We start from the raw sequence: 14,484 nt of genomic DNA on the forward strand, positions 1-14,484 counted from the left end.
CAATATTTTGAAATCCAAAACCTGTATCTTTGTGCCTTGTTGCTTGGTCCATCACAGACTTGTCAGATAGTGCACTGCTATCACCAAAACATCAATGACAGAATGTCTTTTGCAAGAGTGGTGCTCATCCCCCCAGCAGCAGAGACTTGTAGCATCTGAGCCACAGAGCACAGTATTTTATTTTATTTATTTTTTACTTTAATTTGTCTCCCACTTTCTATGCTGCATGAATATAAACACATGGTGGAGATACAAATGTTATTGTTGGTATTGTGGTGTTAAATTAAAAGCATGGACTATGAACTATGAAATTATGTCAGCCATTTTTATTAGGTGATATCACCTTGATAAACAAAGAGGTGTCGCACTCTGCTTTCATTTAGTCATTCTTTCCTTCTTTCTTCATCTGTCCAGTATCTTGTATTTGTATTCTTCTTAGAAAGTATGTGTAAACTAATTTCTGCCACTCAACAATCAAGTATGGAGCCAAGTCAAGTGTGTTTAGGTGTCTTTCCAGCCCAGTACACCCCCAGTTATTACTGCAGTTCTTCTTCCTCATTTTCTTTTTCCTTCAGCCACTGGAAACCCATCTCTCTCTTCACTGATGCGCTCTATCTGATTTATGTCAGGATCATAGGTTAAAAAAATGCAGCGTAAGTGATCACAGGTCTGTGTGTGATAGTGTAAGAGAAATGGGGAAAAGAGAGATTTGCTATTGTGCAGCATTCTTTGTGTCCGATGCTGGTTGGATATTTCTATCAGAGGTATTGTTAAAATGATAGGCCCTCGCTTAGCTGGAGATTAAAGTTCCCTGCAGGGCCGCACAGGGTGAATTAATTAAAAAATACATTTATTTAGAGACATAAAACATCATCGTGACATTTTAATAGCAAATGATGGAGGAAGAGAGAGTGGTGACTCATCATATTGAGTGTGTGAATGTCACAGTGTAAGGAGCATGTTCTCAAAGCATCAAAACTTCTTCATACTTTTTCCCATTGACTTTTCTAAATCAACTATTCATGTTTTTCCCTTTAGAAATCTATTGACAGACATTCCCTGGGTTAAACGTCATATGTAAAATTGGAAACTCAGCAGAATTTTTTTTTTTTGGAAGGGGGGATTGGTGCCGACCTCCTCTCGTGGAAATTTTAGGATCATCCTCAGACATTGACTTCAGATGTGGAAGTTAAATAAATAAAATCATTTCTCCATGGTAATTTTCATCAAACCTGCCAAATGCAGCCTAAATATTTGACATGGAAGGAGAGAAGATCAGTGAGAAGCGAGATCAAAGGAGGTGTGTGTGTGTGTGATGAAATGAATTCTGCGTATTCTGCGTATTCCACTCCATCTCCTCCACACATGGGAGTAATCTAAACTCAAGGCAACGTCTGTGTGTGTGTGTGTGCGTGTGTTTGTGGTCTCCAGCCACTGGCAACTATTCTTCATACTCCTGTCACCTACTCTTCCTCTCTCTCATCTTCCTCTATTTCCAAAACAACAGACACACACACATACACACATAGACGGACATACAGAGACGAACACACACATACACATGCGCACACACACAAAACGATTGTATTTGTCTTTATCAGTCCCTCCATTTTCCTCACCCCTCCTTGTGTTCAGTCATCTTCGTTCAATATTTCATGCTGTTGAGAGCATATCTATTCTGAGCTCTCTCTCTCTTTCTCTCTCTCTATATATACGCCCCTCTTCCTCCATCCCTCCCGTCGTCTTAAAAAAAAACGTCTCTCTACACATCAGTCTTGCTGTCCTCTCCCTCTTTCTGTACTTCTATAAATCTCCTCTCCGCCACCTCCACCCCACCCACCCTCTATATCTCATTGCACTCCTAATGTTCTGTGCCCCATCTAACTCTTTCTCCCAACCCCGACTCACATTCTCTTCCACCCTTTCATTTCCTTCCCCTTTTCTCCTTCCCTCGCCCCCATCCCCTCCCTTTCTCCTCCCCTTCGTCCCCTCTGCTCAGTTTGCGTGACTGTTCAAAAGTATCCGCTCCTCTTCTCCTTCCCTTAAGCTCTCACTCCTTCTCTCTCCTCTTTCCCCCTTGGATTCCTCTCCAACCAAAACACAGAGAAAGCCCTGTTCTCTCTTTTTGCACCTCTTTCCTTCTTTTGCATCTCCCTCCCCGCCTCCCCCTCTCGCACGTTCTCCTTCTCCCATCCAATCTTAGTGGCACCTCTCCTCCTCATCCCCTCTCTCTCTCTCCCTCTCTTTTTCCCTCCTCCAATGCTCTGTCGTATCTCAGCTCCATCTCCACCACCCACCCCGCCCCGCCCCACCCCCAGCCTCCACTCCACCCCTGGCCTCCTCCTCGCTCTTAGCCTGTACCAGTGTTGTTTTAGGCACAGCAGTGAAAGGTAAACAGAGAGATTGAAAATTCGTGTCAGTCAGTCGGGTGAGAGAGGGACAGGGAGAGAGGGAGAGCAGCAGAGGTGGTGAGGGAGTGAGAGGAGGCGGGGGGAGTGTCAGTACAATTTACTAACACAACAGTGAACAGCGAAGCAGGCCAAGACACAGAGCGAGCGGGAGGCGGAGTGAAAAAGAGACTCACAGTTGAAGAATGCCATTGAAATGCAACATACATACAAGTGTAACAAAAAAAAAGGTGTTTACTGTATATTCACATGGTGTTCATGTACATTCAAGGGTCCGGCTGTGCATTATTGCTTACTTCCTGGGGCCCTAGAGAGGATGTACGCCCTATATGGGCCTAATATTCAATTATCAGTGCAATGAGAAAGCTCTGATTAGATTTCGAGGTTGCAGAAAGGAGCACTTGACAGATGTATTGTTGGCCAACTCTGGGTTGGAAATGTCATAAGAGCCTCAGTGTCACCTCATGCAGTCAACCTCGGGGTTGTTTCTCATAATAACCTCAATACAAAAGTAATCCAATAGCACTGCAACCCACGCCTGCAAAAAAATCCAACCTGGACGATTAGAATTGACAGCAGTGTTTGCAGGAACACAATCTGCCAGCATTTGTTTAAAAGTAGCTGAATGGAAACATGAAAGATAGAATTTCTGTGATCAAAAAAGGTGCAGAGTCCTTGTTGTCCATCGGTGTTTGATTCCCAGCTTTGTTGCACCTGATTTACAGTTTCCTTTAGGATGTAGCCATCCTGTATATTTACAACCCAGCTCCCTGTGGCCTCCACACAGTCAATCATCCATGCTCTATTGGCTGGGATTTAAAGGGTCAGTTCACCTAAATGGAAAAAAAACACACATTTCCTCACCCACCTCCAGGTGTATCTAGCTGTGTAGCTTTAGTTTTTTTTTTCTTTTGCTACCATTTCGACATACTGTATCTCCTCCTGTTTCTGCTATATGCTACTGTGACTGCTGCTACAAATAATCAATCAACAGCATCAGTAAGAACAGAAACAGTAGGCTACTATCTCTGTCATTCTGGACAAAGACAATGGAAACAGTCTTGATCTGAAAGTTTCCAGTCTTTGACAAAAAGTCTAACTATTCCTTTAATTTATAAAGTCTGAGCACCAAATATGAAAATCTATCAGTGGTGATCTATTTGGGTGTCAGCAGAGACAGATGTCATAAAATCTGAGCAAATGCAGCTAAAATTGTAGTACTGAAGGCAAATCAATCCACTAAGGGCAGAATGAGAGAAGCTGAAAATGTGTATGTATTTGCTTATAGGCATGTATATTTAATTGCACCAGGTGTCTGACTGCACTGCTGTGATACTACACAACACAGCGATAAACAGAGATGCAACACGAGGGGGGGACTAAGGAGAAATGATGGACGGAGGAGCAAGGAGAGGAGGCTAAGGAGGAGTGCTCATTAAAAAAGTTGCATGCCTGCTGTAAAGGAGAGAGATGAAGAGAGAGGCAAAGGCAGAGGAGACAGGTAGACCACCAGAGACAAAGCTAACAAAAGAAAGAGAGTCAAAACAGCAGAGCCAGGTAGGCAGGGAGCACAGAGTGGAGAAAGTTTGCATTGGAAATAGGAGAATAAGGTGGGAGAAGAGGGAGAGAGGCAGAGGGGGATTAAATGGACAGCTCATGAGAGGCGTGGAAGGGACCGGAGAAGACAGAGGGATTCCCCGATGGCATCTCATCTCTTTCTCTTTCTTGCTCTCCTTCTCCCTATTTCCCTCCTTTTTCTCCCAATAAATCATTCTGACTTCTCCTTAACCAACTCATTCCCAGCAGGCGGCAAGAAAACTGTAACAATCTTTCTCCTATCTGCTATCTCTCTCTTTTTCTCTCTCCCTCCTCCTGTCTCTTTCCATGTCTGGCCTGTTTCACCTTCTCCCTCTGCCTCTCTCTCTGAGACACACACACACACACACACACACACCCACACGCGCACACACACCAGTCTAGATGCACAGTTTGTGGCAGTGGCGGTGACAGTGGGGGGTAAATTTTCCCATGTCTCTGCAGGACAGAGTCGCTGCATCCATTACTAACTCAGGAATATATGAGTCACACTTGCATGACACAACTCCAACATCTATCATAACTTAATTGCTAATTTAAAAAAAAATAAAACTAAAAGATTTGTTGACCAATAAATGGCAAAAATAAAACTGCAAGTCACTTCTTATCAAAAGTTAGACAAAGCCTAATCAACACGGTGTCACTGCAAACATCCTGATGAACAACATAATAGGCTACACTGTACATTTTTCTTCATAATGGGTGGACATTACGTGAGAGGACAGTAGGCACAAATGCGTGTCGACGTGCTGCAGCTATAAGAGGATTGCACATGATAATAGTGCTGTATTAGACTGACTTACAGTGTCTGGGAATGTAAGGAGGGAGGGGGTGGTGATGGTGATAATAATGGTGGTGATGTATGTGCGTGAGTCGGTGCTTTTTAGCTTTTGTAATCAAAATGCAGAAGTATATGTGTGTGTGTGTGTGTGTGTGTGTGTGTGAGAGAGAGACAGAGTTGTGTGTGTGTGTGTGTGTGTGGGGGGGGGGGGGGGCAATGAAAAATAGGCTACAGATGGCAGCTGCAGAGGAGGAGGGGGATTCAAAGCTTTCTACTTTTACACAGGTAGTGGTAAGTGGAGGTCGAATAATTGACAAAAAAAAAGAGAGAAAAAAAACTTGAAGTCGCAGTGATGCCTGGTGTGCTGCGACTCGGCCACAATATTGGAGGAATGCGCTTTTGTCGCTCGCTGGGGGTGGAGTTACAAAGTGAACGAGCGCTGCCTACCAAACAGAGAGAGGAGAAGGAGGAGAGAAAGAGAGAGGGGAGAGACGGGCTGGCAGGCTGCTCGCCGTAAACGATGGTTGTCGGATAGAGTCTTGAAGACCTAATGAAACTGGCTCGTTGAATTGTTTTGCGGCGGCTCCAGAGCTCAGCAGTCCGGCGTGCTGTGCATATCTCTGGGATCCTTGGAAGGAAAGGAACTGCATCAGAAACGCATGATAACAGTTTTTTTAAAAAAAAGAAGAGGACTTGCTTGTTATTTAATATTTTCCCACTGATTTTTTTTTTCTTCCCACCTGTAATTCCCACCTCTCCACGTGAGCAGCACAACTCTTTTCACAGAGGAGAGGACCGATTCATGCTCAGGGGGACACCGACCACCCGCTTGGACTCACACCGGCCTCCCACACTCCTCTGGCGGGCTCAGAAGCAGCAGTTCCCGGTGAGGAGAGAGAGGACCAGGCGCTGCTCGGTCTTTAAGGGGGGACCCGCTCATAAGGACTTCCAGAAACCCCCCTCCCTTGTTTGAAGCCCCTGGATTTGTTGGGGGAGGGAGGGGAGGGAAGAGGGGAGGGTGGTTCGCAGTGTCTGGTTTTTATTGGGGGGAGAAAAGGGGGCTAGGGGGGAACCCAAGTCACTCCACAGCACAATAGACTTTTTTCTTCTTTTTTCTTTTTTTTTTTTTACAACACTTATTAACCAGAGCAAGTCTTGATAACAGTCTGTGAACGTATCCGTTTGTGTGCATGCATGAAGCTTTTGTTTCCCCCTCCTCTTCTCGTCTGTTAGGCATTTGCTGGGATGTTTGAGTCGCGTTGTTTGGTGGGGTGAAGGGACCGAGAGAGTGGCCGGAGAGACCGAAGGAGGACGGAGGCCGAGAGGAGCCGAGAGCATGGCTCTGATAGCAGCGCTGTCTCTCCTGGTGCTAACGAGTCTCACCTGGGCGAACCTGCTCCAGGTGTCAGCCAACAGGCACTCCGTTTACTGGAACAGCTCCAACATACAGTAAGAGACCCCCCCTCAATACTCCTCTTATTTAACTCTGTGAGTGTGTGTGTGTGTGATTGTGTGCCATTTCTTTTCCATTCCTCTCTTCTCCACCTGTTAAAGGGAAATGTCCCGATTTGCAGGGAATCAGGTTCACACTTTGACTTGATCTGTGGTTTACTGCATTTTATTTATTTATTTATTTTTTTAGCTTTGCTTGCATATGTGCCTCTAATGCTTTATCAGGTTTGTAGCATCCAACCGTCCACTAGAGAAGTGATACAGGTCCTCACAAGTCCATTTTCAATAGGCCTCTCGTGTGTTTTTCCTGCAGGGTAAAGCTATTTTTGAGTGTTGAGCTGAGCTCCTCTGTCAGACCCCGATTATGAACCATCTTTCCAACACCTTCACTTGCACAGCTGGTCAGACATATTAGAGTTTCTGCTCCTCAGTCCAGCACCGATCCGTGCACACCTCCCAATTTATTCAGTTCCTTCCCTCATTTTCTACTCTCCCCTCTCCTCTGCCTCCCAGCCATTCATGGCAGAGGAGTAGAAAGGAAAAAGAATCACATGTGATTCTCTTGCCTTCCTCTCTTCCTCCTCCTCCTCCTCTCTCTGTCATGTGGCTCTCCTCTCAGTCTTTCAGGGCTCTTTCTCTCTGTCTTCTTCTCTATCTGGTTCAATTAGGAGCACTTCTTCATCCTGACCCCATTGTGTTGTAGCAGTGTCACTATTCAATCTCTCCTTCTCGCTCCCTCTCCAACTTGCCTCTCTCCTTCTATCCCTCTCTAACCCCCTTTCTTGTTTACACTCAGTCCGTTGGCCTTTTTGTTATCCTCCTAATCCCTCTCTCCGATCTCGATTCCAGTGAAAGATTTTTTTCCATTCTCTCTTTCTCTTTTTTGAGAGCTGCCTTTTCTTTTCTTTTTTTTTTATCACTGTCCATGTGAGTCCGTGGCTCTGCTGCTGGATTCTTAAGAATGTAGTGTCAGTCTGCAGTAATGCACTCTCCTCCAGCCATTCACAGTCAAATCCTGCAAGTTTACATTGCACCATCTGTGTTTCATCAGGTCTTCATCTGTGTGTCCACATCTCATTCGTCAATTTTATAGATGCTTCCTTCCCTGCTGAAAATATGTCAACGAAATGTTGCGAATTTACCACTAAATGTCATATTTCACATGAAATATTGGCTTTCTCATTTTTCCAAAGGTTTGATTTTAGTGAGCGGGTCAGCAAGTCGTCATCTATTTTGAGTTTTTCCGATAAGGTCATAAAATAGTGCAACCATCAGCCTAAATCGTAGGTCTCGGTGGTGCATGAGAGCGCATGTCACACACACTAACACACACCTTCCTCTTCGTTCTCCATCTTGCAGTGAAGCCTGTCGCCTGTGTGTTCACTGTCTTTCTCGGCTGCACTCAGAACATCTCAGTATGTGGTGTTTATGTCTTCAGCAGAACGCGTTGGACTCCTAAGATGAGCAGCCGGAGAATACAGCAACTCACACTTTATGACCACACTTATTAAAGACATTAATAATGTGAAAACAGATCTCGTTTGCCGACAATAACTCACGGGCCGATGATTTTTTAGTTTACAGCGAGAAATAAAACTATGACCAAATTTAATACTACACATGAGGTATTTCGTAAAAATAATAGGCGTGGAAAAAATAAGGTTATTGGTTGTGGTGTGATTCTGTAAACAATATTAGTTTTCCTCAATTCGAGAAAATAATTTCCGCACATTATAGAAAAAACTAATATTGCGTGCACAGTTGCTTCCAGTGCATTTTAGCTAATATTTTCCTCCAAGTCTGAAAATGAAGAGGGCCCAGTTTCAATTTCTGCTTTTTTTTGTATTGGCCCAGTAATAATTTTATAATAAATGCTAATGAAATTCCACCTTTGGTTTTCATACCAGAGACAGAAGTTGAGTAAGATAAAATTCAGGGGGAAAAAAAAGAAAAATGCCTAGAGGCATGGAGGAAAAGGAAGATGAACCCAGGACCTCGATGTAGATAGAGATATAACCTTGGTGGAATGTATCCTCAGTTAAGTCATATGTCAGCTGTTCTCTGCTGTACATTCAAAATGTAAACTGTAAAAAAAAAAAAAAAAAAGTAAATAAAATAAAACAAGCTGCAGTTGGTGTTTCAGACAACGCGGAGGGAGGACTAACGCAGTCTGGAGCAGCCTAACCTTTAACCTGACTGTCCAGGACCTGAGTACTGCAGAGCCCCGCAGTCTCTCTCTCCTCCCTCTCTCTCTCTCTCTCTCTCTCTCCCTTTCTCCACACTTCCACTGCCAGTACTGTTTTCATCCCAGCGGCAGAATATTCTTAGCCCCTGCAGTGTGAGCCTTACTGTGTGTGTCTTTTAAAAAAGACTGTGGTTAATTAAAGAATGGTGCATCTCAGTGGACCTGCCTCATCCCTGATCTTCCCATCTCTTTTCTCTCTGTCTCTTTCTCTCTGCACACATGCACAATGACAATGTATGAGCAGTGAGTGGGGATAACTTTTTTTCAATTCAGCCTACTTAGTGAATTAGGAGACAAAGGGGCCATAGACAGTGACACACAAAAGAAAGACAAACTGCAGAATAACCTGTCTAATCTACTCTTTCATACACTTGTGTTGCCATTTTTTTTTTCTTTTTCGGCAGCACAGATCCCATTTCCGGCGTTTATTTTAATCGCGGCACTCAAGCACCACAACACCCAACGTTTGTAGGGTTGGCTGGCGTGTCTCTAGCCGTTGGCGATCGGCCTCTCTGGAGTTTCACTAACTCGCAGTGCAGTGTGGAGGTTTAGAAGGCCAATAATAAGTTGTAGTATGGCTGTCAGTTTGAGTGGTAAACACATTGTAAAGCCTCAGGACTCTGCAGCTTCTCAACCAGCTTCTGACCCCGAGCCACTCATCAACCACAAGAGACAGGCTGAGACTGTTAAAAAAGATTAACTACACGCGCAGACAGCGACACAATGTGCATGCATGCTAACATCTGGACATGTGCACTGCTAGCATGCGCACATATTTATGATTATGTTGACACACAAACATGCTCACGTCCCTGCTGTGTACTTCTTTTTTTTTTAACTTTGTGAAGATGGATTATTCCTATGTTTGCTTCTTGCACAAAGGCTGTTGCCACTGCCTATCAGTCACTTGTCACTGATATCCCTGGGCATGAGTGTGTGTGTGTGTGTGGGACCAAGAGTATGTGTGTGTTTGCCCTGTTACAGATGTCTCTGTTCATTGATGGGTGACTGAAACAAAAACAAATCCATCAGTCCGTTAAATCACACATTATCTTCCACCACCTGGCAATTAACCACCGCTGTGAGTGTGAGTGTGCAATGCGTGCATATACATGTGTATGTGTGTAATCTAATAACGCAGCAGTTAACCGATTTACATAATAGATATCTGGTGATATCTCTTAATTTATCAGTTGTATATTTCGGAAGCGATTAGGTTTTGAATAAACAAAACGCGTAAACATTCGCAGACAGTGTGTGTGAGTGAGTGTGTGTGTATCCATGACACTGTCACCTCGACGTATGCCACTGGAATGAAGCCAGCTATCGCAAGCAGAATTTGCTCATATAAATTCACATGCATTATGTGTGGTAATCGACGGCAAGGTGGAAGTTGTTTTATATTCATCCAGCTCGTCAGAGTGCGCACAGACACGTCACACAGGGCAGGAGAGAAATAATGCAAGAATATGAGAAGAGAGAGAGACAGAGGGAGAGGAATGCTGTGGGACTGGATGGAGGAAATCAGGAAGAATACAGATGGATTTTGTGTTGAATTATAATAAAGTGGGGGAAGAAGGTCATCATAATAATGATAATAATGCTTGGCTGGTGCCCTGATCCACACACTGAGTTCTTACATTAGGCACCATAACACAGGATAACACAGGCCTCGTTAATGTGTGTGTGTTTGGGCATGAGAAAGGGATAGGGGAACGTACGTAGACACAGACGAGCAGATTAAAACAGGCCAATCAACCATCCCCTTGACAGCAACACAAACCTATCTGTCTCGCAGCCCCACTTAGGACAACAACATTTACATTTATGAATATCTTCACAAAGGAGAGTATTACTCACTCACTATCACAAGGCCTGCCCATGCACGTGCACGTGTGTGTGTGCGCGCACAAAACCCATCCATCATGGACGTTTGTGTTGCCTCTTACATAGTATGTCATCCACTACTCTGATGTGTGTTCTACGCACATGCACGGACACAGTGAAATCCCACACCGGCTCGCTCACACACACACACACACACACACACACACACACACACACACACACACACACACACACACAACCCTCAGCGATCATCCTAACAGTTATACAGATGCAGTGATCAGACGATTCATTAGCAACGAATAATAAGGCCACATAGCGAATGGGTGGATGGAGCCAGGTTTGCATCATGATGTGTGTGTGTGTGTGTGTGTGTGGGGTGTACACACAGTCGCAGAGACGTCATTAATTAAAAGCAATAGGAACACCTGTATGATGGATGACTGCTGTTTGCATAATAAGATCTAGTGGTCTTCTCTCTCTCTCTCTCTTGTGCTGTTGCTGTGTGTGTGTGTGTAGGCGTAAATACATTTTTCTGATTGGACAGGTATTGTCTGGTACAGGCACACAGCAATAAGGGACATGTACAAGAAAGGAGAAAAAGAAATGAGTTATTTTCTCTTCCTCTATCTTTTTTTTCCTCTTTGGAGGTGAGCTAGATTTCAGGAATATGCTCCCACCTCTCTCTCACACTTTTGCAGGGGGGTATTTTTGGGAACTGTTTTAAATGTGAACATTATGAGACGACTTCCCTGCCAAATTAAATCCAAATTAAATTGGACTGAATCTTTCCAGTGCTAGAAAACATGTTACCAATACCTTGCATTGAGATTTGTCTCACCTCACTTCACCTCACCTCACCTCACCTCACCTCACCTTACCTATTCTGCCAATTGTCAACACCGATTCCCCTCTACTCATTTCATGCTTTTTTTTTTTATTTCTTTAGATTTTTTGACCAAGCCGCCTCTTATGTGGTCCTCTCTTGACATGCTTTCTCGCTGGATCCCATACATTTCCCCCCACACACACACATAAAACACTTGCACTGATCTTGAGAAAAAGACAAGCCGGAAATATTTTTCCATATCTCTTGATTGGCTCTTTCATTTCCTCAAACGCTGTCCCGCTTACACGATCGACTAATCGAAAGCATTGCCGTGAAAATGGAGCACTGATGTTCAGTGGTTGTGCTAGCTCGGCCCGGAGTCGCGCGCTAACTACTCGGTGTAATGGTTTGAATTCAAAGGAAGCCGTTCGTAGGGGTTTTAGGGATGTAATTCTGCTAAGACCATGCTTATGTGAGAGTCAGACTGAGTCAAGCAATTCTGATCAAGCCTGGCACAAAGTAAAGGTCTTACAGGTATAAATGCCCGGCCTAGGATTGGTATTGATTTAAGTGACTGCTGATTCCGCGCTGGTGGCTCGGTGGTTAGCACAGATGCTTCGCAGGCTGTATTTATCAGGCTTTTAAGAGTCATTGCTAGAAATCGCTCTGAATGATTTGGCTGGAGTTAAAAACACTTCTACCTCAGAGAAAGAAAGTGGTTTCTTTTATGAAACTTCCCACACAAAGGGAGCAAGGAGAAGAGTCCATCAGTATTTTACAGCAAACTGATTCATAATCACAGAGCTTAGAAAGCGGTGATTAGCTCGTCTGAGGTGGATTCAACACATTCCTGACCGTGAATGGCCAGATGATCTATGCAGTGAGGTTGTCGGAGGGGAAAATGAAATAAAAATGCAGAAAAACAGTGTCACTGTGAATGTTTCCCACTGCTTGAGAAGAATGTATTTTTGGTTATCAACCTCAAGGGAGGTGGAGGTGTAGCGTGGTGGGCTGCAGTGAATTCACAAGCTAAGATCTGCACATGAATGCTTCGCTCTGGCAGCTCGAAGCTCAATTTCATCCACATTCTCACACAAACTTTAACAAGAGGAAACAAGGAATGCAGAAACTGAAAAACTGAAAAAAAAAAAGTGTGTGTGTGTGTGTGTGTGGGGGGGGGGGTTGTTTGGATGGGCCACCCAAATATTGTACATGAGAACACACCCCCCTAATGCACAAGTGAGGAAAAGAGGTTTTTGTAAACTATATATAAATACAAATGATACCTCCAATACATTTTTATACATGTAAGTGTGCATTGGTCAAAATAATAATAATATTTTGGTGCTGCTGTCCGTCTGCTTTTATGGTCTGGGCACGTCTGTGTGTCATTTGGACAAAACATCAAGGGTAATGCATGCAGAACCAATATGCGTTGATAAAGTGATATGGATTTATTTGGAACGTGTCCTTATCAGTGGTTGGGGCAGTGATTTATGTGATTCATGACACTGACAAATCCGAGAAAGTCATAAATGAAGCCGAAATCTTTTCTCAGTTTTTCTTTTTCCATCACTCCTAATGTCAGGAAAATGTATGGTGTCGGGGCTTCGAGGTGCAATCACAGTTGTTGTTTCCCATGTAATTGCTGTATTTTGTTTTCAATAAAGCATGAATGACATGTTTGGAGGGAGCATTATAGCCCAGATAAAATCATTCACAGTACATCTGAAATATTGGATCCAACCAGTATCTTTGAATATCTTTTGATTTGTTGTTTTAAATAAAACATTCAGTATTTAATATTTCCCCGTCTGCTGAAATTTATCATCTGCCGCCTGCTGGGAACAGCTTAGAGCAGCTGTGCAGCTCTGCTAAATCCTGAAAAAGACAGACTTTTGTCAGTTGAAAAAACTTGATGAAATGATTTTTTATCCAGCCTGACCAAATATGCATCACTCGGACACTTTTGTGTCCGTAAGGAATGATTTCCTAATCAGAGATGCTTGAGTGTGGGCGCCATCAGTTACACTGTACAGTCTAAATTACCTGAAGGTGTGACTGAGAGGGTGAGTGATGGCTCTGCTTGCTCTTCCTCGTGTTAAGACCGTGGTGCTGTCTGGACACTCTGGTAGTGATTAAAGGCTCCTCTCAGGTGTGAGACAAGCCGGACCTGCGTCGCCCAATTACAGTAACTTTCTAAAATCCACCATCTGACAACCACACCTGCGCTGCATCCAGGTGTGCTCTGGTGTGAAAAAGGGGGGTGAGCTCCAAATATGGGGCATTTTTTTGTTGTTTTTTTTCCTCTCCACATCTCTGTCTACATTCAGCGCTGAGACGCACCAGTCACTTCCATGCTGGCAACAGCAGAGAGGCTGTTTGCTTTCAGAGAAAAGATGAGAGGATCGCAGCCAAAATTGGGATCAACTTCAGAAAAACAACTGGCACAGATGTGAGTCGATAGACTCTCATTTCACCTCCAGTCCATGTTTTTGGATCACGCTGACTCCACTCAGGGCCTCAGTGAAAACCAGGAAGGATGACATCTTGTTTGATGCCTGTAAACACAAGGCTTTATTTTCTGTAACCTATTAAGCAGTTGCACCAGTGATTGCTCCCACTTTACCTGTCTTCTCTATGTTGCTGCTGGGCAGTCGCAAAAATGTCACAAGACTTTCTTGATATGGTTTATGATGCAAAATATGACTTTTCCTGAGAGAGCACATTCCTGGTCTTTGATTAAATGGCACTGCGCCCTCCTGCTTCTCACCCAGTGACCATGAATAAGCAGGTATGGATGATCAGGACAGGACTGGAGGTTATCTAAGGACAGCGACAGTGTATGATTAATGTAAAGGCATAGAAAGGGAATGCAGAGCTCACTGTCCTGTCGCCACACAAATCTTTCCAAGACAGTTTGGCTGGACAGCAGTGTGGGTCTTTTTTCTTATTGGAACTTAACAATGAATTCTCACATTGCAATAACAAGAGAAGCTGTGTCAGAGCCATGCAGCGTTTGTGCCGATTTAAGTTAAAGCGACACCGTCTGAGGCGGATGAATTGCCTTCCCTTGACAGCCAAATTATTGAATGGCCGTCCTCCCTTGTTATCTGTAGTTTTTAGGCAAAAATGCGGGGCAAAACAGGAATTTATCTTCCCCACCCATGTGTTAAATTTGAACAAATTGTCCACAGAGAACAAATCCCTCAGCGATGGGCTGGAGGCAGCGCACAAAAACACTCTCACACACACTCAGACGCACACACTCGAGTGTTGTTGTTGATATTAACATTATTCTCTGAGCCGATGCCTAAGCTCCAACAGT

The 14,484-nt window shown here is 44.0% G+C and overlaps 1 protein-coding gene across 2 annotated transcripts in view; it reads left to right on the top strand.

The window, feature by feature from the left end:
• The first annotated feature begins 5,273 nt into the window (after positions 1–5,273).
• efna3b (ephrin-A3b) overlaps positions 5,274–14,484 on the top strand; it is a 57,366-nt gene continuing 48,155 nt past the window's right edge. For both annotated transcript variants that reach the window (XM_083989138.1, XM_083989139.1), the window contains exons 1-2: positions 5,274–5,671; positions 6,019–6,234. In XM_083989138.1, coding sequence (XP_083845264.1) covers positions 6,122–6,234 — 113 coding nt within the window. In that variant the 5' untranslated portion in view covers positions 5,274–5,671; positions 6,019–6,121. The remainder of the gene's footprint in view (positions 5,672–6,018; positions 6,235–14,484) is intronic.

Source organism: Trachurus trachurus (assembly GCF_905171665.1).
Source record: "Trachurus trachurus genome assembly, chromosome: 16".
Lineage (NCBI taxonomy): Eukaryota > Metazoa > Chordata > Actinopteri > Carangiformes > Carangidae > Trachurus > Trachurus trachurus.